General features: G+C 39.5%; 1 protein-coding gene across 1 annotated transcript in view; it reads right to left on the bottom strand.

Moving 5' to 3' along the window:
* CPEB4 (cytoplasmic polyadenylation element binding protein 4) overlaps nt 1-24340 on the bottom strand; it is a 37865-nt gene that overhangs the window by 8401 nt on the left and 5124 nt on the right. The window contains exons 2-5 of the mRNA XM_079319995.1: nt 18061-18142; nt 2720-2893; nt 977-1066; nt 416-534 (exon numbers count right to left, since the gene is read on the bottom strand). Of these exons, the coding sequence (XP_079176121.1) occupies nt 416-534; nt 977-1066; nt 2720-2893; nt 18061-18142 (465 nt within the window). The remainder of the gene's footprint in view (nt 1-415; nt 535-976; nt 1067-2719; nt 2894-18060; nt 18143-24340) is intronic.

The raw sequence follows: 24340 nt of genomic DNA on the forward strand, positions 1-24340 counted from the left end.
ACAGCTGGCCAAAATTTGAAGCACAGGACTGGAGCAGAATTTTCCCCAGCTATTGACAAACTTGCATCAGCCCCCCAACTGTTTGTATATTAATTATTTACAGTTCAAATCCACGATATGATTTTTAGGATTTATCTGTTACAGACAATAAGAATTCTACATGTTCATCATTAGCAAGCATGAAATACCTGTCTGTAAATACATCTTTTTCTAATAAAAACAGGCCTTGTAACTAGACTAAAAAACTTTCATATGTCTAGTTCAAAACTAGTAAGTTGGTCTTTTCTCTCGTATTTTGACACCTTAAAGAAATTTTAACGTGACCATTCTGAAGACAAGAAAAAACTGCATGTGAAGAAGCCAATTTGTGTTTTTATCACCCAGGAATTGTGCAGGCCCTGACAACTGCACCTACCGGTTTGTCTTTGATAGTGGGGCTGGAAACACACAGATAGAGCTTTCCATCTTCTTCAATGCATGCATCAATCAGTGCCTGCACAGAGCTTTCATCTTGGAACAGCAAAAATGCATATCCTGGCCAAGGGAAAACACAACCATCACTGCTGCTGTCTGACTATAGGATCAGATTTGAACTCAGAATTAGGTTTGACATCACACACAGGAAGGGAGAGGATTGAAGGTGCTCTCAGCACACATTGCCAACCCACAAGTGCTCTGGTTGTTCATCTGAGGGACTGTGCAAGGCATTTAGTGCCTTTAAAAAGCTGTTATTACATGTACAACAACAGGGGGAAAGAGGGAAAATGGAATAAAGTAAAAACAGGAAGTTAAGGAAGAATTCTTTTAGTGAATAATAACTGCAAAGCCATAATTGAAACTTCACCAGTTTAGAACAATCCCGAGGATTAAACTCTTTTTTCCCCCCTAAACATTGTGTGTCACTGTCAGACCAATCTTGTGTTTTCTTACAAAAATTATTCTAAAATGCTCATCTTATTGGTTTGCAGGTATTTACCTTTAGGAGGAAAATAAGATTTGCTCTCTGCCTTGTGTGGCCAGTCTACAATCAAAGGTCCAAAGCGCCGAAAACTCGCAGTGATCTCATCTGGAACAGGAGGGGAGGGAAAAGACATGAGCTTAAAATAATTGAACTTAAGGCATTTGAAAGACATTGATTTCAGGTAGTTTCATGCTATAAACAAATTCTGTGACCCTCCAGGTTCAGCAGCTCACAGCAGTGCTCAGAATCTTTATGACAAGGCAGTCCTTATAAAACAAGACAGGCCAAAGCTCAAACTTTTCTTTCTACTGATAATTAGAAATAAAAGCTCATAACCCACTAATTCAGAGCCACTGCATCTGTACAGTTATGATAATCCAGTTTCAACTACTCTCATGGGTGACATGAAGTTCAGGTTGCCATGTCACAGAAGTGCATTACAAGCTCTGACACAAAAACCTGGGAATTAAAATAATTCTGTGATTAAGGAAATAAACTCTTCAGCTTTATTGTTGCATTTCTTCTAATCACTATCCCAGCAGGCTCATACACACAGAACACAGAGCTCTGGTGAAATGAAGCTTCACAACACCTGGACTTTTTAATTTTATTTTAATAACAACTGCAGTATTCTGCCACCTGTGTTTTGTGATGGGCCCACCACAAGCCCCTGGTCCCTCAGGATGCCCTGCACAGATTCATTCCTGTCTGGGCTCTCACCATGCACAGGTCAGAAGCTACCACAGGACAAAAATCATGGCTGGAAACAACATCAACCTCACAGGAGCAACCAAACACAGGGTTAGGACTTGATACCCCACACAGACCTTATAAAACTATGAGCAGCTTTTCCTGCTACTGACTGCTGGGGCCTGTAAAATGATTGCAATGGGTTTATGAGCTCCCACAGGTGATATTGGCTCACTTAATTTTGCACTTTTTATCCTGCTGAAATCAGTTTAATGAGTGGTGATTTTGTTCTTTGGTGGCAGAACTGCCACAGCCTGAACTCACTTGAATTATCTGACACGTGAAAGATCCATTTCCATTTTAAAGCTTGGAAAACACCCATCCCTGAGCTGGCACACAAAAGGTTTCCTGTAGACAACCTGTAGGCATCACTTTTAGTGGGTTTAGCTGCACCACCTAATTAGTGGCGTGTTTTCATTTTCTTCTGCCTTCACTCAGAGTCAGGATTAAAAACATGAAGGAGATTAATTTCTCATTTGGACTTGGTTTTTTATTAAATCTTATTTAAAGTACAGAGAGTTCTGCAGCACTTCCAGCTACCAGCTAAAAGTGAGCAAAATGGAGCTGAATTTAGTTAGTTACAAGGTCTTTTAAAGCTAAACAGTCCAATAAAGAACTAACACCTATATTATTTATACTTTTGACCCAATAACCAAACACCTGTGACCTGGGGTGCAGAACTATTAAACTAAAAATTACTACCTGAAAATTATGAAGGAGAAGGAAAACGGAAAAAAGAAAAGGAAGATGGGGTGATGCCCAAGAATGCCCATCTTGTTTTATACCTATAACTATATGCTAAAAACCCCAAATTTCAAATCTTTCACCCTGTGAAATTCCCAATTCTATTCTAACCGCACACCCACCATTGGAACTCCATCCATCGCTCAAATTTGGAATCTCTCTCCAATCAAATCAAGAGCAGAGCTCTGCTGGGGGTCAGTGTCAGAAAGCACAGAAATCTCAACCCCCCCCCCATGTTTTTGGGGTGCCAGGGGAGGGTTTTACCTTCGTCGATGTCGGGGGGCAGCCCCCCCACAAAGACCTTGCGGGAGTAGCGCTCCACGCGCTCCCCGTTCTGGTGGGAGAAGCAGTGAGGGGACCCCAGGCTGCTGTGCAGGCTCTGATCCCCACGGCCATCATCCAGGAACCCATCCTCCATGGGGAACAGCGAGGACTGACCTGGAGAGAGGGTGGGAAAAAATAGAGGAACGGGGAAAAAAAAACAACATGCTAACAGAACAAAGCGCACGCTGTTGGAATAATTGGGGAAAATGCAGCAGTTGCTGCATCAGCAGAACTGGGAGTGATTTGCCCTGTGAATGAGCAGTTCTTGATTTCATTGCAGCTTTTAGTTCCCAGCATCATCCAGCAGCTCAAATGTTTCATTTCAGAGCAGAGCTTCCTCCTCAGAACAAGGCAGGGTTTCTAAAGGCTGCTCGAGCTGACTGCTTCCCATAATGTTTTGTGTTTCCAATGAGGTTTTCTTTGAAAAAGGATAAAAAAGGGAAGGGAGTGGCCAATTTGGTTTCTGGGCCTTTCACAATATCAAGCCATATCATATATGATATGATATTCACAATATCATATCATATAGGGCTTGATATGGCTATATATGTTCACTGTTTTACAGTGAACAGCTTCTTCCAGGGAATAGATACAATTTCAAAGTGGAAATGGGAAAACAAGAATTCTACCAGTTAAAATTATTACACATTTAAATTACCTGATATCAAAATATATTATAAACCACCCACTAGTAAGTAACAAAAATAACCTGAGGAAAAGAGGAAAACCCACTGTCATTTACTGCAAAGACTGGAAATTTTGCAACTTTATTTCAGTGTTACAACAGTTTTGTTAATGGCCTCACTCTAAGAGAAAATGTTGTAAAATGAGAAATACTCCCCTCACAGTCCAGCATCTTTCTATGATAATCCTTTATCATGGAGTTCCTTAATAATATTTCTTGTTAAATAAAGTTCTTTGTTATAAAATGCCACTGTATAATATCATAAATAGAGCACAGGAGCTGTTCTCTGCCATGAATTCCCTCTTTAGTTTCAATATTCAACTACACAACAAACTGAAACTTCTATTCATTTAAGGAGCATTTAAGGAATAAATATATATAGGGAGAGTAAGTAATGATGTGCTACAAGTTTTAGAAGATATTTCTTTTTGTCTATGAGGTGAAACACTGTGTCTGCTTTTTCAGGATTCATCCCAATCTACCACAGAAATGTACTGGTGAGGTTGATTTATCCTGGTTTTGCTTGCTCCCCTTGAAAGAAATTGATTTTTAAAAAGAGAACATCTTGAAAATAGAAAATCTGACCAAGATATAGACATTTGCCATGAAAAAAAAAAAAAATTAAACAGCTAAGAAGCTGAAAGGGAAGAAAAAAATAAAATCCACAGTCCATAGAATTGATATGAATAAAAAATGGAAGGCTCAGTCAGGTTGCCTTATTTGAAATTTCAAGAATTTTTTCCACACCTTTAATAAAAAGAAAAGTCAAGTATAATATATATATACACAATATATATACAGGCCTCTTTCTGTAGCTGGGCAAACCTCATTCCTACTATGACAAAAATATTGTAATATTGACTCCAACCCTGTTTTTCCCTGAGGAACATGGGATGTGATTTCCCAATCCTGCAGGTATTGTTGGGAGGGAGCAATTCCCAAACCTAACCCCCCTTTCCAGACCCCTCAGCTGCTCTTGGAGAACTCCACACACACTTTGAACCCAGCAGGTCTCACTTATGCTCCATCAGCACCCAAAATTCCCAAAATAAACTCCTCCACACACACACAAATACAACAACACAGCCCCCCAGGGTCACAAACCATCCAGGTGATGTCCACTGTGATCACTGCAGCCTCAGCTATTCCCTAATCCAGTTAAAATGCTGATTTATGGCATGCAGACTATGTAAATGTATGTGAAACTGCTCCCTTAGAAACTTCAAGTTTGGACTTTGCCCTCTAGTAAAAACTTAAATGTTATTTCTCCCGTGAGACATTGTCAACAGTAGAAAATTAAAGAGGAATATTGTTACCTCGCCTTCTCCCATATGTCCTTGCTGCATGTTAAATGAGAAAGAAAACAGCCTTTCAATCATTGTTATAAGGACCAAAAGAGCTTGTTTTATTGCCTTTATACTGACTCAGTGATTCTCAAGCCTTTGCAGATCCAGGTCATATTGAAAATAAGTGTTCACAAGCTGCCCCTCCCCACCCCCCATGGCCTCCTCAGCCCAGCTCTGTTACTTACTGATAAACCACGGTGACAGGAGGCTGACAGCTGGATATGGATAATCAAAGAGACTTTTGGAAGCAATTCTAGCCCCCAATTTGCACATTTGTTTATTTATTTCAGCTATTCCTGGGGGTGTGCCTATAAGCAAATGGATCTTTGCTCATTCACCAGGTTCTCTCTGCCTTGCCAAGATCCAGAATATTCCAACACTGCTCTCCACCCCAGCTGGAGGAGAAGCCCTGACACAAGGAAAGTGAAAGATTGGTGGGATACTTTCTGTTTTGAAATCAGGTTGCTTTGCACAACCCACTAAATCCTCAATTCAATTCTGACTGGCAAATAACCAGCTGAAAAAGTGGAAAATCAAGGAGAAAATTGGGCCACTAAAATTGCCTGCAATGTGTCCAGCAGGATGGATTCTCTGACACTAACCCTGTGCTGGAATACTTCAAGTTATTCCTACTTTTCATGTTTCTTAACAAAATAACTCTACCCCTAAAAACTACAGCATTTTCTGTGCTGGCTTGCAAGAACCCATTGTCAGAGCACGGCCAAACTTTCTAATCAAACTTGCACATTCTTTCTCTTTTAATCTCATTAAAATCTTTTTCTGAAAGCAGGCCAAATGTTTTCAAAACTTGGATTCTTCCTGGCAAGTGCTGTGAGAAACTCTGAGCACATCATGTGTTTGATTTTGCTTCCCCATTCAAAATTGAGGCCGGCAATTAGTTGAAGCATTTAAATATTTGTAAACCACAACAATACAGGAGTCATTTCCTCTTTCCAAATAAAAACTGTATCAATCCAATTTACTTCATGATTATTTAACATCCATAAGATCATTTCACTCCTCTGGTAGAGACTCACAATTAACACCAAGAACACAAAATAACAAAACTCTGGTCTTCAGACTGGAGCATATTTTGAGTTTTATGGGAGAATCTTAAGGGCTGAGGGCTTTTACAATTATAGTTTTTCCATGATAATTTTGAATTTAGAAATGCAGGATGTTGCTACAGCCCTCAAATGACAAATGTAAGGAAATCACAAAGCATCTGCAATTTGCTGTGTCCCTGACTGAGCCCAGCACATTTTGGAGAACATCAAGCACTCTCCAAGCCAGCTCTGCCTATAAAGCCACCCAAAAAAAATTCCTGCTGTGGTTTCTGAATTCCTGACAAAACCAGCCAGCCTCCTTCCCCATGCACCCACTGCTGGCAGCAGCACAGACCATCCCAGCACAGCTTCCCCACCTCAGCACTCAAGGTACTTTTCTCCTTCACCCCAAAAAGGCTCAGCCACCAGCTGGGAATTATTCCAGTGCCAAATATTAACTTTGGAGAACCAAATACTAGAATTTTTTTAACTCTTCCTCTTCTTAACTAAGCCACAAAATACCAACATCTGACATTTCCAAACATTTCTCAGGAGCCACAGTTGATAAAGTCTCCCAGCACAGCACAGATCCAAACTTTGCTCCCTGAATGCAGAGTTCATCACACGCCATTAATTTCACACAATGTGGAACTCTGTGAAATACAAACAGCACTGGGGCAAGGAATGCTCTCTTGGCAGGCTGAGTCCCCCCTTCTGCCTTTCAGAATTTCTGATTAAGAGAAGCTTTTGCTACAGGAGTACCCCAAGCTAAGCTGCTGCACAAATGGAGCCTTAAAATGCTACCAACCACAGGAAAAAGTTTAATTTCTACATCACAACACTTGCCCATCCCTTGCTGAGAAATGAGACAACTGCAGCCTTGGCTTGGATTCCTCAAAAATGTTTTACTCTTCCTTATTTCTTCAGATAATTGCATAAAGGGTCTTATATTTATTTATCTCCTGAGATATCTGAGCAAGAATTTTGTTACAAAACCTAAAAAAATGCAAAGTGTTCATGCAGCTGGTTTAACTGTTCATTAATAACCAATGCAGAGATGTTTTTCCAATAAAATCAGCTTGAAATTTAAAATGCTATTAGCAGCTGCTTCAATTATTTTGTCCTCTCTTTATTCCTGTGTCTGAAGTAAAGCCATAGAAAAAGTCAATGATGTTTTGCAAAAATCTGCTTTTACTGTAATTTTAAAGAACATCAGGAACAAGCAACCCACTTGTGAGCTGGATATCCTTGAATCTACCAGAGAAAACATTTCCACTTGCCTGAATTTTACCTTTAAATGACAGAATATAGCTGAAGCACAATCTGCTTTAGCCATTAGACCAGCAGAACTTTATTCCTATTTTTTTTTTAATTTTACCCTCAACTGTACTTTGCAAAGACATCAAGATTGACAATGCTGTGCACAAGGCCATTAAAAAAATGAACTCTAATATTTTAGTACCTTTCCCCCCTCTACTCCCTGAGGGCAGGCAGGGCTGGTTGTAAGTGCAGAGTGAGATTTTATCATCATCACTCTGTATTTCACAAGGAGTTTCACATGTCAGGCATGGATCACATGATTCTGCCACAGGTGAGAGGACATTTCACAAGAGGTTCTGCAAGGTCACCTCAAGCTCTGTTTCACCAATTAAACATCTCCTTAGCCAAACCAAGGGAAGAAAAATGAAAATTCTAAAGAATATCTCTATTTAATGCAGATTTGGTTAAATTATCTTTTACTAAATTTAGAGACCCAAGCAGGGATTTTGCAGAGATCTATACACACTTTGTCAAATTAAAATATAAAAACTGCCTACATGTATTATACACCAAAGTATTTCTATTCGTTAGAGCCTTACAACTTAATTCTTAGATGACATTTTCAGCATGAAAGAAGATAATGGCTTGAAAAGTTGTGTTTAGATTAGATTTTGGAAAGAAATTCTTCCCTGTGAGGGTGGGGAGGCCCTGGCACAGAGAAACTGAGGCTGCCCCATCCTTGAAGTGTCCTCCAGGTGCTTGGAACACCCTGGGATAGAGGAAAGTGTCCCCACCCATGGCAGGGGGAGGAAACTAAATTATCTTTAAAGTCTCTCCCAACCCAAAACACTCTGTGACTCTGCAGTTTTAAGGCAGGCAAAAAAAAACTTGTTCTTTTTTAATGCATTCCTTGATTTCAAAAAAAGGAATCACAAAAGGATCAGTCACCAATTCCATGAGTGTTAACATGAGACATTTGCATGGGCACTTCAGCTCATTCCAAGCACATGATGTGGAATTATTCCATGCTGACTGTGGAACAACAGCCCTTACATGGCAGAGTGGCACCAGCCCAGGACACCTGAGCCAGGAGAAATTCAATATATTCAATACAGAACAAAACTGAGCAAAATGGGAACAAATCTGTGCTGCCAGGGGATGTATCCCATGGCAGAACTTTGCATTTTACTGTCCCAGCCATCCCTGACACACTGACAAGTGAGATCCCTCTCCTCAAAATTGTTTTCCAAACCAAGTCACTAAAAGGGAATATGAGATTTCCCTTTTTTTTTTTTTTTTTTTTGTGGATTTGAAATGCTACCAAACTTCAAAGAGTAAAAACCATTCCAATAATATTTTATTAATCTTAAAACAGTCTTATAAAAATTAAGCAGCTCTGTATGTACATCTGAGGAATGTATATTTGACACACTTGCAGCAATGTCAAAGTCAGCATGAAACCAGCAAAGAAGACTAAATATTGCTGCACACTAAAACCAAGGATTAGCACCTTCAGAATTACTGATTCTGCAAAATTAAGCAGCAGAGTTGCCAAAACTTGCATCTTTTTCTCCCAATTAACTTTTAAAGAAACACAACGTAAAAAGAGAATTAAAAAAAAAAAATGTTGTTAAGGAAATACAGCTCTACCTTATGTCCAAAATGTCCAAACAAATGCTGAAAAACAGGAGTATTATTGTAGATGCAAATATTATGCTTTATTTCAAGTAAAGCCAGATGCCTGCAGACAAGTATTTACCATTCCTTCTGTCAAGAACAGGAACAAAATGAAGTTTCTGTTGTTCCATAGCACTCAAGTGCAGGTCTGACTAGAATCTTTAATTTTCAATTCCAGGTCACTGTCACAAAACAACTGACAGACAAAAAATAAACAGCTTTCTTTCCTTCAAAAAAAAAAACAAAAAAAAAAAACCCTGTGGAGAATCATCCTGCAAAAACTCCTTTGTTAAGTAACACAGTTTTACCTGTGATTATGTTGAATTAATTGGGTTCATGTGGTAGAAAAGCAGAAGCTGAGTGAGTGGCAGAAAGCAGATTCTCAGCATCATTGCCAACAGGGAGTGTTGACAACTTTTTACACCAAATAACCAGGGCTGAGAGCCCTGCAAGGGAAAGTGACTGTTCCAGGCTGCTGGAGGGAGCTGCAAGGTTTTAGGGCTTTAATGTACCTAAAGAAAATCTCACTGCAGAGATGGGCACTCACAGCCAGGGGAGAAGAAGCTCCCCACACTCTCCTCCCTGTTTTTCCAAACTCTGGAGGTGTCACCTGCTCCAGGTTGGGCTGCAGGATCTCCAGAGGTCCCAGCTCTTCTCCTGCATTGGGCAGCAGAGCCCTGGACATGCTTGCAGACATTACTGAACCCCAAAATCATCTAGGCTGGAAAAACCCATGGAGTCCAAGCTGTGACTGATCCCAATTTTGTCCCCCAGCCCAGAGCACTGAGTGCCATGTCCAGCCCTTCCTTGGACACCTCCAGGGATGGGGACAGTTCAAGCCTAAGTGTGAAGGGAAAGGGATTAAAAAAAAGGTTCAGTTTGTGTGAGGGTTTTAAAACCCAGCAGCAGTGTCACTGCCTCTGCACTGAAGGAACCTCCAGACAGGATTTTCCTACAGTTCCACAAGCACTTAACTACTCCAGAAATGTGACAAACCCCATTCAGTCTCCTTCATCTCAAAAATACAGAAGCTTCAAAGGTAACTTTGAAGTTTCTTTGCTATCAAACAGCAGAACAGAGAGAAATCTCCTAAACCAACCTGCTACAAATCCTAGACACATCCACAGCTTTGTCTTCCAGGGATCAATATTTGTTCCTTAATTCCAATTATAGTCCAGTGGGATAACTGCAAATCAATTTAAGTGGGAGCTTTAAATATTGTATGTATTTGATTACAACTCTTCTCCAGGATCCCCCACAGGGTGTGAGATAAGAAACCAAAAGCAGAAGAGCAAATCATGGAGCACAACCATCAGCTGGAGACTGGATGTTAGTTGGAATTATACTGTGTTTCAGGAAAGCAGGCACCCTGCTGCTCATGGCACTGAGCTTTATTTTATATTCATGTATGACTGCTGGAAAATAGACACCAAGTTATAAAAACATCCCATCTTTTGCCTCAATACATCTTCCCATTTATGATAAGGAATAATTGGCAGCATTTATCTTTTGAACACTTCGAGTATTGCTGTATTCACTTGAAAAATAAGAAATGAAAGGCAGAGTTTGCAGCTGGGAGAAGGAAAAGCATTACAGGAATCAGCTTCTCAGCCACAAAATTACTTCAAACGTGGTGACTTCATTAATAAGAGATTTCTGACAGGAGAAAAGGCAGGAAAGGGATGTCACATGCTAAAAATTGCTAGATAAAATTTATTTTGTAAGTGACAGGAACAATTTATTGAACCTAGTAAAGAATTTACTGAACAGCTTCTGAAAAGGTGTAAAACCTTCCCAAATCTTGGCTGTCATGGTTTGTATCACTGTGCTCCTGGACTCTTTATGTGCAGCATTTCACCCCAAGAGCTCTGCTATCTGCCCAGCCCATCAGCAATTCCTGCTGCAGGAATTCTCTCCAGCTTTTTCCTGGATCACCTGCCTGGTGAGCTGGATTGACACTGCAAGATCTAAAGCTGCAGTTCCTTAAGTACAATAATAGGTTCAAAGCAAATTATTTTTGTCTGTGGAAGGAATGATCACAAGACAGGCTGGAATGCAACACGAGGCTTTGGTTCCTTTTTTAACCATCCTCTTAATTCACTCCCAAACAAGAAGGGAACAGGAACACAAGCAAGGAGGAAAGGCTGAGAACAGTGGGATTGTTCAGCCTGGGGAAGAGAAGGATTTGGGGTGACCTAACTGTGCCTGAAGGAGCCAGCAAGAAATGTGGAGAGGGACAATTTCCAAAGGATGGAGGGCCAGGATAAGGGGGAATGGCTCCCATTGCCAGAGGGCAGGGATGGATTTTGGGAAGAAATTGTGGGCAGGACCTGGCACAGGGTGCCCAGAGCAGCTGTGGCTGCTCCTGGATCCCTGGAAATGTCCAAGCTTGGAGAGACCTGGGACAGTGGATGTGTCCCTGCCATGGCAGGGGTGGCACTGGGTGGGATTTAAGGTCCCTCCCAACCCACCCCATGGTTCTGTGATCAGCACACTCAAATTTCTGCAGTGGAACATTTCCCCATTTTTCATTTTTCCAGTGAAGAGCACAGGTAAGACACTCATTTTCCCACTAACACATGACAAAACTGTACTACACACTTCCCCCCACCCAAACCAAATGGGAAGAGAAAATGAAAACATTCTTTTACAAGAATCACCATTTCCCCTGCCTGGATTCTAGAAGTGCTGCACAGGACCAGGCACCAGCAGTAGATATTTATAAAAGTATCCCCACATTCCATGCACAACATTTCTCCTTTTCTCACACCCAAGCTGAGTGCTGAGCTGGGATTCCTGCTAATGGGATTTCTGAGTAAAGCTGAAATACTCCCTGCACCTCATTTGACATGTGCCCATCTGGAGGCAGCACGTCACTGCTCCACTCACCTGACAGCCCAACCATCAACAGTGCAGTGGAAAAACCCTCCCCTCCCAGCTGACCAATCTGCATTCCAACACACAAAGCATTAAGCCAGGAATGGAGAAATCGACTTTAAAATATGTTTTTAAATTCACCTCAGCAATAGTTGTTAGCATCTTAGCTAATGCTGGATTAAAATAAGTGGATACTCAAGACATAAATTCTATAGGCATTGTGATTCTTTCTTGAAGTATCTTAAATAATTGATGCAAAATTCAGATTTTAGTCACTCTTGGGTATAAGCAATGACTGCCCACAACTAAAGAAGTTATGACTTTGTTAAGACCAAATTTTTCCATTTTACACACACACACCTCAGCACTCACCTCCTTATTTTTGCTCAAAATTCATCCCTTTCTCTTTATACCCATTTCTCCTTTAACTCTAATTTTAAGAAAAGCACTTCAGGCTTTTCATTCTGCTTCTTTCATGCCATTTGAATGCTCACAAACATGACTGCAGAGATCATGCAAAACGTGGCTGACAAAAGACTCAAACGATTCAACATCAAGGTAAAAAGTGAACAAAGTGAGCAAAAAGCAAAAAGACAGGTAAGTTGGAGCAGTTTGGGAAGGGAGGCAGGAGAGTTCAGTGTCTTTTGAAACAAGGAACAGACACTCCTCATGAAATACAGCTCCAAATTAAAGGCAGCTTTGAAGATGATCCAGAATGGTCAGAGATTATCAAAGCAAGAATTCAGAAAAAAAAAAAAACCAAAAAAAAAAACCCAACAAAAACCAAAACCTACTTGGTGGACAGTGACATTAAACAAAGCAGAAGATTAAACACACTTCTCAAAAAAAAAAAAAGGGGGGGGGATGGAATTAATTTCACGAGGCCACAAATATAAAAAAGCAAGCAAGAAAACCTTAGAAAGGTTTTAATCAGATTAGTCAGGCTGCTGTCATGGCATTCAGAATGATTTTGTTGGCTGTACCATTTCTGAAGATCAAATCACCCAGTTAGACATGAAAATATTCAGCACTATTTCAATGTTTTAAAGAGCTCTGGCTGCCACATCATTTACAGCACATACATTCTGAGGAAATATCTTGTCTGAGAAGTATGAGAGGTATTTAATTTTCCATGCAGAATCTGGAGATGGGACAGCATGGACAGAAAACACAGGTCTGCTCAAGTGGATTTCCCAGGAATCCTGACATTCATTCCCAAATTGGCTTAAGATCAGAAAACCCTGGGATTTTTGTACTGCTCTGAGGTGGCAGAAAAAGGAATTTCCTGGTTTCCAGAGGTGTTTGCATCAATTCCCTGTGGCTCAGTGCTAAATGGCTCCATTTGGAGAGAGCACAAATCAACATTCCCCAGCTCCCAATCCTGCAGGGCTGAAGTAAAGGCAGAGTTGGGTGATGATTGTTGGGTATTTCCCTGTCCCAGCATTTCTGTAACAAACAGGTGTTGTCAGGAAGGTTCAACTGCTCAGAAATTCTGTCTGTCCCCATCCTCTGGCACCTGGAGCTATTTATGGGGATTGCCATCCCCTCTCAGTCTCCCCTTCCCTGAGCAGCACCAGCTCCTGGGCTCTCTCCTCACTGGACATCTTTCCTCCTAAGGCAAATCCCCCTTTTTGCCTTTTTTCCCCCTTTTTTTGCAAGTTTCAGACATTTTTTTTTTTCCCTTCCCAATCCACTTACACCTTTCTAATCCTCACCAAATCCAGCATCTCTTCTGAACAATTTTATTGAAGCCACAAACCCAAAAGTCCATTTAAATGACTGGAAGTTTATGAGGTAATGAGTGTAAAATCATCCATTATGTATGGTTTGTATCCATTATTTCTGTGGCAGGTTACAATCCAATCTGTGAATCTGATCTCAGTGTTTATTAATAGAAGATTTTAGTCCCTTCCTGTTGCCCAGGTGATTTCATTCCCTTACAAGATTGTTGGCTCTTTCTAAACAAAAGCTGTGATCAATCCCAAATATTGGAAAAGCAGGGATAATTCAACAAACACTTAAAAAAAATTAAAATATTGAGCATTGCCCCTAAATTTTGAATATTGGCTGCATTTGGAAATAAAGTGGGCCCTTGGTTATTAATATTTTAGAATATAGAATAGCAGAAGTTGTAATACTTCTACTTTAACCCACCTGAAATCAGTGGATTGCAACAGGAATGGGAACAGCTAATTTCAAATAAAATTCCCCCAGAATTTCCTCCATCTCAGCTCTCTGCAGTTCAGTGCTATTGGACCCAGTTCTGCAATATTTTGACATAGTAAAACAATTGATTTTCCTCTTAATTAATAGGCACTCAAGTCTGCAAATCCCATTAGCCTTTCCTGGCATGGGAGGTAAAATTCAGGAAGATCCTGAGAATGAAACATTCACACAGTAATTCACCAACAGTTCCCAGAGAAGATGAAGGCAAATCTGAACTGTCTGAAAGGAAGGGTTTGTTCATTTTATGAGAAATTGGATACATTAAAAAATTGCAAATTAGTAACTCTTATGTTCTGGCCAAGGAGATCAACCCCAAAGTCTGAGGTGCAACCACCACAGCAGCTGTAAAAAAACCTCAAAATCTATTATTTTACATTTTAAAATAAGTCAGATTTTGTCCTGTGCATATATAAAGGACCCTAAACTTCCCTAAAGAGAGTTGGGAGTGATTCTCAGCAGGTTCTTATTAATATCCTGGACTAAATGTCCCACTCTACTCCATTAATATCAATATGCTGCATAATCCATACAGCTCAAAAAGAAACAACCAGTTCATATTCTTATCCAATATTCAAAAAAGCTCTCAAAACTATTTGGATCCCTTCCATCAAAGAACATTTTATAAGGTTTACATATTTTATTCAATTTTGCCATGGTTTTCCAGGTTAATATTAAAGGGCTGATGATTGCTTTAAAAATCCAGCTTGGTCTCTGGGCTTGCTCAGAGAAATCCTGAATGGTGCAGCTTTTCAGCATTCTGGCTTTTCAAAATTAAAATTTAGGGTTGCTGTTCAACCTGACCTTACCCCACTCTTAAACCTTTCCCTTTTGTGCAGAAGTTTGGTTTTTCAGACTGTGCCACAGGATTCCTGCAGACACTGAGCTGTTCACACCCAGATTTTACAGGAGTGCTTGGCAGTGCTGGAAGCAGATGTCCTGGCCTGCTGCTTTCATCCATCCCACCTTGCATCATTTCCAGGCAATAACCTGATATTCTGAAGTGAAACATTGCATATTTCAGTAGCAAACCAGTCAGAAAGCATTTAAAGACATTTCAGTGTCACTTAACAAGGAAATATTTAGTCAATCTACTACTATTACAGTAATGCTCAAATTGCCATCTGGAAGACCCAGATTCAAAAATCAGGCTCTGGATCCCAGGCCCAGCTCAGGGAGGCTGAGCACATTGTAAAGAAGATGCAATTAAGTCTCCAGGGAAAGGCTTCTGCAGGCTGACATTGGCTGTGCAGCACACAGACACTCACTGGGCTGGATAAAAATAACATATTGAAATGGCAGCTGCTCAGCAAAGGAAGAGGATTTGAGCAGGGATAAAAATATACCTTAAAAGAAGGGGAGAAACTGGTAAAATGCCTACTCAAAGCATTAAAAGGTAATACTGAGTGGACTGAATCACTGTAAGATTCACCTTTTAACCTCACACAGAAAATATTATTTATTTCATGCAGCAAGACAACCTAAGAATGTAATTATCACTGACCTAAACAAATGCAAGGCTAGCACAGCTTAATCACCTCAGACACAAAGAACACACTATGAAATGATTTTGTTACATTTGGAAGAATTCCTACTCCTGATTTTATTACAGAATTCCCAGCCTGCTGCTCTGAACATGTCATTTAAAGATGGAAATGATGTCCCAGAGACAGCAGGTTCCAAACTGTGACTGATTTCTATTGCCATGTCCCTACTCAGGTGTTTTGAAGGGACATTTCTCACAGTACCTCTGGCAGTCCATGGCAATGTGAGGGGGTGCTGTTAGTGTTACACACTAAACCCATGCTGAGGCAGGATTAAACCTCCCACAAGATTGCAGTGAGACCTATTAGATCATCTGAATTATTTCCATGCCATTCTGAGCTTGCTCTCCACAGTATGTTTTATTACTGTCTTGGCCAGGCTATTTTTAAAGTCTCAAAGCCAGAAGCTTTTCCTTTCTGAGAGTATCCAACTTTAGTTCAAAGCACTGCATGCACTGATTAACCCATTTAAAATGCAAACCCAAAAAAAAACTTCTTATGGAGCTGCTGATTTAAATGCAGGTGTTTGAAACAGCAAAACAAGATTTGAGCTGACAGCCATAATTTGTCCTATTTAAAGATTTGGAGGTTGAAATAAAGATGGGGCAAGAAAAGAGAAAACATGAGAAAGGATCTGTGCTAGCAGATGGAAAATAAACACAAAGGGCTCGTGATCAGCAGCCCCACTCCAGGCCTGATGAGGAATGTTTTGTCCCAGCAGTTGACAGTTTTTTTCCAGCTGTATCAGTCGGTTGAACTGAAGGTATTTCCTCTCCCTGCAGACCCCACCCTGCTCAGGGATGATCTCTGCAGTTAGCAGCGGATACTGCCTTGAATAAAGATCCATTCCTTAAATACCCGGCAGGAACTCGGGCACTGAGGGCTGTGCCAGAGCAGCACAGCCAAACCCGGCCTCTGCTCACTTCACTGCAAGCAAAGTTCACCTTCTTGCTGAGGAGATCCTTGAAAAATGAGGCTTCACAACAAATGTCTCATCTGGCCCTTAGAGGCTTTTTTTTCTGTACAGTTATATAACTGTGAAACAGAATATTTCACAAGGAATTGAAGCAATAATTCCCAGCCCAGGATCTGATTGATATCCCTGTGTTTCCATCACTGTGTCACAAGGCACACAGAATTTTAGAGAAGCCACAGATGACTCTGCAGAGGGGTTTAACACTCAGGCTAAAGCAGGAGTTAATGTGGGTCAGAACTATTTGTATTCTTTGCTGACATACTTATTCCATCACTCTTAAAACATGCTAAGCACTCAAAAAGAAATATTTCAACTGCAAAGAACCTTTTCAAAGCAGTTAAACTAAACATCAAGCCACTTCCAGAAGTAGCCTTGCTTAGCAGCTGACCATAAATACATATGAAGCTGACTTTGTTAAACTCAGATTTAAAGGGAGATCTTATTTATGCCATGGCCATGTCAGAGCTGTAACCTGGTTTGGGAGTGCCTGACAGTTGGACAGAAGCTTTTGGGGCAAATCCCAGGTGCTCAGTCAAGGAAGAGCCTCATTCTTGGTTCTATATATAATTCTAGGGAGATAGGATGTTGCCAGACAGAAAAGAAACCAAATAAAACTGTTAATAGTCATTAATAAAAGCCTGGTCTCCATTGCATAAAGAGAGAAGGTATTTTGGGGGTTTAAATTAATTTGGCATCACTTTTAGCCACATCAGGCTCTCCCTGTCATTTTTAACAGGGAAATATTTCATGGTGTTTCTCACCACACTGAATTTCTGCACAGCACTGGGGATGGGAAACTTGAGCTGCATTTCCAGACCACAGAGAAGGCAACAAACACAAGTTCTTGCCAGTTTATCAAGGGTTGGTCTTCTGAGCAAGAATCACTATTAAAACAAGTCAGATTTCATTACCACCACAAGCCTTGATATCAAAAGGAATTTACTTGCAGAAACCACAAGTGCAGGTTTGTTTTTTTTTTTAGTGGTCTCATGACTGGTAACAAAAGTGAGTGGTTAGATAAGAAGCATGTGTGAGTGTTTGTCTACTCCACTCATACAAGTAACCACTGAACTGAAATGGATTATTCATCCTACAGGACCTGAATCTACAGCTCTGAACTGTTGACCATAAGCAGTTTCTAGTCAGACAAAATTATGCACAGACAATACTCTGAATACTTTGTAAGCTGAGGTATTTCCAAAGCACAACTACTTTTGCCAAAAAAACAAAAGGGGAAAAAAAGAGATAAATCCCAAATGCAAGTCACTTCAATCTCCCTTTTCTTTTCCCAAAGGTTCCAAAAAGGTAAAAAAGACAAAACAATCTGTTTTTCTCAAAAGGACATGGATAAACCTTATTCTTTCCCAAGCCACAAAAAACTAGGAGTTCATAAGGAAAACCCTATTAGGTAAAAAGTTATTTCTTGCACAAGAGAGCTGAATCAAAGCTCTGGTAAATGGCAGAGGAGCTCAGCCTGGGGTTTGTTTGTGTTCTGCACTGCTCTGCACAGGGACAGGCACCTCCAGTGCTGCTGTGCTCTGACAGCTTCACCCACACAACATCTGCTTTGCCCATCCCAAACTGCAGCCTCAGTGATCCCCTCTCCCCAGTGACTGACTGCAGGAAACACTCTGGGTCTGAATTTACCTTTCAGTGAATCATTTTCAGCCCTCATGATGTCAATTAGGGAGTTCTCCAGTGAGTGCATGTCAAAGGTCCTGGTGCGATCCTGCAGGAAACACAGACACATCCAGGGTCAGAGCCAGCACCTTCCAACTTCTGCTCAACCACAAAGAAGCAAAAAAAAACCATAGAACCCAAGAATATTAACAATTTCCTCTGGTAGAAAAATGGTAAAAATGACAGTATTATTAAATTTGAATCTGACCTGTAATAATCTGATTATAATCAATGAAGTTTAATACTAACTATTTCTCCTTTGATTAACCAAAGCCATAATTAACACATGCACAGGTCAGAATTTCTCAATCATACAATAAATTCCACATCATACAAATCTGATGTTGTAGAAGCAAAACAAAGTAAAATATCCTGGCAATTGGCAAATTCAGAATAACTGAAATTTCTTGTAATCTCTGAAATGTTTACAGTATCATAAAAGGTTCCAAAGTGAGGCAAAAATCATTTTAATTCCAAATATTATTCACATTTCCATGCTGTGTATTTTATACATTTGGACTTGAATAGAACTTTTTACAATTACATTAATCCACCCTGATTTTAATTTTTTTTTCCTCTCCAAGGAGCTCTCTAAAGATTTTATTTCATTCCTGTTCCAAGGAATCTCCTCTGAACTGAGCTCAAGCATTGGGAAGTCTCTGTTCAAACAAGAAAAGAGAAACGTGAGCAATTTAGGACATTTTTGCTCTTGACTCCTTCTCCACAAGGAGATTGTGCTTGTTATTCCAGCACTGAGTGTGTTTTTTGTCCCTAACACCGGCTGTGAAGCTGAAATTTCTCCAAAGCACACAGATATTGGAATATTTTTAAAGGCAGTGGTGAGTTATAAAGTGCTTTATTTCAGTGATTGTGTGCAACTCCTGATTTCACTGGACTTTAAATACTTCCAACTATTCCAAGAGCGGGAACTCACCAGCTCCTGATCCATTTCCAAGCTGTAAATTACATTCTGATCACTAAAAAATACCATTTTTCAATCGAATTTCCTGGTATTTTTCCTCTCTTCAGAACAGTTTATGACTGAGACAGAACAGGCCACGTATTCCAACCCGGATGTGCTGTGTCTCAAATAGCATTAAAAAAGGCCAGAGTTTGGAACCAGCTCCTTTATTAAGTCCAGCAAATATCAAATTTGCTATAAAAAGCACAGCACTGCCCTGTCTCCCCACAGGATTGATTTCCTTGGTCATTTCTATTATAAGATAATTGAGGCACCTTAAAGAAAACATCAGGAGTGTTTAAATTCTTAAATGTTGTGGTTTTCTTTCATGTATTTCCTACAGTTTTCTGCTTTTCCTAGCAGATTTGTTGGTTTGGTTTAAATATTGCTACTTTCTACCTATTTCAAATTTTAGTTAGATTAGAATCCCTTAGCAGGAGAAAGTACAAACCCTCAGGTTTTGGATCCATTAGGATCAGTCAGAAAGGGACATTAAAAGGCAAATTCTGCATTTCCAGCAGTCCTCACAAAATGACAAAAATAGCCTAAAACCCAGGTGGGAGCATTTCCTGCAAACCTGATGTCCCTCAGCAGCTTCTGCTTCCTGAATTCTTGTGTTAACCCCATGAACAGCTACAAAACTCCAATTTCAGAGTGCAGAAGCTCAGTGATTCCAAATTTTGGTGGAATTGTGGCACTTCACATTTCACTTGGCTGAGAGACACAAAGGAAATGACCCTGGCCAAGTAATTCCCAGTTTTTTTGTGCTGAGCACCTGAGTCTGAAACAACTTTATTCTCTCTAAAATATCTGTGTTATGTTGGCTTGAGATGTACTAACAAAAGGTTTGCTGCTAATTTTTAATATTGACAACAGAGAATTGAAACATTTGAAGGGAAAAAATGGAATTGAACTGGTTTGGCTCAGAGTGAAACGTTCTCCAATGGAAGTTTTTGGAGGAATTTATTTTCCTTTCCTGCAAATCCTTTAAAACACAACTTTGCACAGTGAGACAAAATTAACTGGTGATATTCCCACCTGCAGTTATCAGCAATCCCCAAAAAAGGAGGAATGGCTAAAATGGCTAAAAACTCTGTACATCACCCAGTGAAAAGATGTCAGTTCTCAATAAAGACCAGCCAAGATGCCAAGATTGAATATTATTTTTTAAAAATTCCATTAGTTTGGTTATTATGTGCCCTAACAGGTTGTACACTACTAGGGAAAGCCACCATTGCTAGTTTTGAGAATTTTTATACAAATTAAAATCCTTTTTTATAGTGAAACTCCTTTGAAAACAGATTTCATCAGCCTTATCTTCCAAGACATTTTACCAGAAATACATTTGAAATATATCCATTTATTATGCACCTAAAGAAAAAATAAAGGCTGGTGGAAGTGGCCAAACCCCTGAAGAAATGCATAAATCTGCATTTCATCCCAAAACATCAAAAATATCTCTAATAATCAAGATATTGATCACAAACCAGTAACTAAATGTGAGCTTATTATACTTAAAATTTATTATTTATAATGCACATAAACCACACTGAACTAAGGAAAAAAATATTTTCTTTAAAAGATTTCATGTGGAAAAAATTAATAAGAATATGGTGATGGTTTTAATGAAGCAATTCACAAAGTTACAGTGTTTTGGAGCTGGATTGCTACTGTACACTTATTTATTTATAAATGAAATATACAGGGGTAGTGACAACCCTGGACTAAAGCAGAGTAACAAAATTCAGTAACAAAATGTGGCAACCACAGCTTGGTGTTATTTACCTGGGTTCTTAAAATTTAAAATGTTGCTTTTTCAGAAGGCTCAAAGGCTACACACTTTTATCCTTGGGAAACAGAACTGAAGCAAAAAGATACCAAGAAAACACAATAAAAATAAAAATAATAAAAAAAAAAGAAACCCAAACAAACAAAACACAAAGCAAATTAAACAAACTAAAGCCACATGACAACCCCAAAGAAAGAAATCAACGTGCAGTTAATGTATGAGCATGTTTAAAATGTCAGCCAAGATTTCAGAAAATATTCATTAAACAGAATTTTTGGGATAAGCAGTGCTGTTTGCACAATGTGCATGAGGTGACAGATCTGGTGAAAAATGAATTATTGAGTCTGTAAATGTCCTACAATAACCAACAAACCACTTCTGGACTCTACTCTGGCCATCTCTGCCTACAAAAAAAAAAAAAAAATTCAACTCTAATCCCTATTCTAACTTTAGTTTTCAAAGTCCAAAGACTTTCATCCCAAAAAGAAAGTCACTTGGTGCATAACATGTGTGATACACACTGGGTCATCTTTTCATGTAAAAGAAATTCCATGTGAATTTTTCTTGCACTGAAAAATCATACTTTGAATTTAAAAATTCCATACATCAATTCTCCTGCACGTCAGAAAAATGCATATTTAATTTAACTATTGATTCATTTAATCTGTACTCACAGCATGACCATCACCTGAAAAATTAAGATATCAGAACCTGAGAGCACTTCCCAAGATGGGCCTCCCAGTGGTAAATCCCAAATTACACCAAAAAAATCAAGGTATGAACATTGCTGGTAGCTAAGGCTGAGCCTGATCTCTTAAAATAAAATTGATCTGAACTCCAAGGCATCAATAAAAATGCAAGAGATGCCCTGGCATGAAGCAATTTATTGATCAACATTTATGAAGCAGGTGTGGTTGTAAAAGTGGGGCTTGTTTTAGACATGAAAATCTTTGTCAAACCAGAAGATTTGTGCAAATTGAAAACCTCACAGCTCCATTTGTAGCTTCATTAGAGCAGGAAAATCCTGAAACTTTCTGTTCCCTTCTACAGCAATCCCAAAGCCATGTCTGGCACAGGAGAGCCAGGATCACCATATTTATCACCACAAATAAAAATCCCACACTTCTCTTTCAATTGTAACATAAATTTGGACTGGATTGTGTTTCTGGGGAAGCTTCTCCTCCTTCCCAGAACTCTGCAAATGTTGTATTCCAGCTCCCAGTGAATTAAAGGCTTTGAATAAACAGGTTTTTCCTGAAAGGATGTTGCTGAATTCTGCTCAGATCATCTTTTAGAGCTTCACCAGGGAACAATATGAAAGAGTTGGAAAAGTGAAGTGGCACAAACCACAAAGTTTAGTCCAATTTGAACTTTTGAAGTGTTAGAAATGATAAAACCTTTACTGGAAATGTTTGTAACACGTGCTATTCTATTTTAGCTGCACATTAAGTTTATCATGTATCTTCCAGAAATGATTTTCCACTATATCTTCTGTTCCCTATTCTTTGCTGGGTTGTTAAGTATGCAACTTTCAAAGCAAAATGTTTAATAAGAGTACACCTTTTAATCTTAGGGAAAAAAAAAAGACAAACATAATTCAAATAGCTTCTTAACAAAAGCTCTCTTTAAACAGAAACCCTGAGGTCAAAACCACACAGGAGGGCCAGAGCCCAAATATTAACATCAGTAGTAAGTTTATAAAACAAGAACAGTGTTAACTTCCCCAGCACTTAACTTGTGCATGTCATACCACATTAGAGTGCTGCTAATCCCACCCATCAGGAGCTGTGGGGAACAGCACACAAAAAACTAATTACTGCACAGCTGATGGAGTTACAGAAAAAAAAAATAAAAAATGGGGGGACAGGTTTCAAAACCCAACTTCAAGGATTTGCTCTGTTTTCAAATGATATATTGAAATTATTGGGGAAAATTGCTGTTGCTAGAATAAAAAAAAAAATTAAAAACAAATAAGCTCTTTTTGTGCAGCCAGCCATGGTGAGTTATGAAAGGGTTCCTCAAAACCCAAATATTAAAACAAAAGGCAGAGAAAAAAAAAAAGAAATTTATTTGCAAGATCCCTTCAAGAGGAAAGTTTGGCAAAGGCATTCAAGAGGCTATTTTTTTTTTTAATTCCAGCTGCCTGTGAATTTGTTGAATGCACTTCTTAAATCAGGCCATTTCTATGGGCAAACAAATGCTGACGTCGAGGTCGGAATTCAAACACGTTTTGTAATCACAAATGTGTTTTCTCAAACATTCCATATCTGCCTGGGGGAAGAGCAAGTCTCCCTGGCACAGGCATTTGGAAGGGGTTATATACCTGGAAACCAGCCACTGGGGAAGAAAGGAAAAAACATTCTGAACAAGTGGATACAATGAACTGCTCTCATGTACAAAATTCTTTGAAATGGGCAGTTATTTTCGAGCCTGATTCCAGGAAGAGACACTAATTTTTTTTTTTTGAAAGTGTTTTTACAGAAAGTTGAGCACTATTGCTTCACTTGCTTGTGCTTTAGGAGAGCCATTTGAAAAAAAAAAAAAAAAAAACAACAAAAAACCAGCATCAGGCACTGAGGATGAGATCTGGAAAGCTGGAAATGCCTATCAAAGCAAGATTTATGCATTGCATAACAGGCAGGATGTTCCACTCATGAGGAAGTGCAAGTACACAGGCAAAGGAAAGGCAAAACAAGCTTGAAGGCAGCACTGCCATGAAATGAAATTACTGAGCACCAAGTTTGTCAGTGCTGCTGGGAGAGAAGGACAAGGAATTATTCTTTAAAATCATTAACTTGGTAAGGTGCCACAGTCACAGTGAAAGCATTTTCAGAGATTAATTCTCAGGGAAGGCCGTGAGAGCCAAAAGACTCCGTTTTTTTGCTTTTTAATTTTAATTCAGGAACCATTTTTTCATTTGGACACCATTTCCTTTTCAAATGAACACACAAAGAACAATGGCTTTTCTCTTTTCAAAAGATCTTTGAAGGGGGGAGCCTGCCCAGTGGTTAAAGCACAACATCAAAACTTAATTTCATTAACAGATCTGCTAAAGTCTTCTCTGACCTTGCAACCAGTTCCATCCCTGCAAGAGGTTCCTACAGATATTGTCATTTGGGAATTGCAGGAGACAAGATTCCAAATGGAAAACACTCAGAGCAGAGAGCACAGGGTGTGCATGCAGCTCTCAGTGCCAGGGCAAAGCATCATCAAATTGCAAGCTTATCAAACAGATCACCACAGTATTTTCCTTTCATCTGCACCATTTGCAGCACCCATTTCATCCCATGCAAGGGATGTTTGAAGGGAGCAGGAGTTCCCATCAGTGAATCATAGGGAAATTATGCAACACCAGCCTCTCCAAAGAGGAAAAGAGCTCTTACTCCTGGTTACCCCAGGATTTCCATCAAAACACAGCAGGATCCTGTGTGTCATCAAGAATCCTCTGTGTCACCAAGCCCTGGAACAGACACAACCTCTGAGGAAAAGAAAAAAGA

The sequence above is a fragment of the Erithacus rubecula genome (genome assembly GCF_903797595.1).
Source record: "Erithacus rubecula genome assembly, chromosome: 16".
Classification (NCBI taxonomy): Eukaryota; Metazoa; Chordata; class Aves; order Passeriformes; family Muscicapidae; genus Erithacus; species Erithacus rubecula.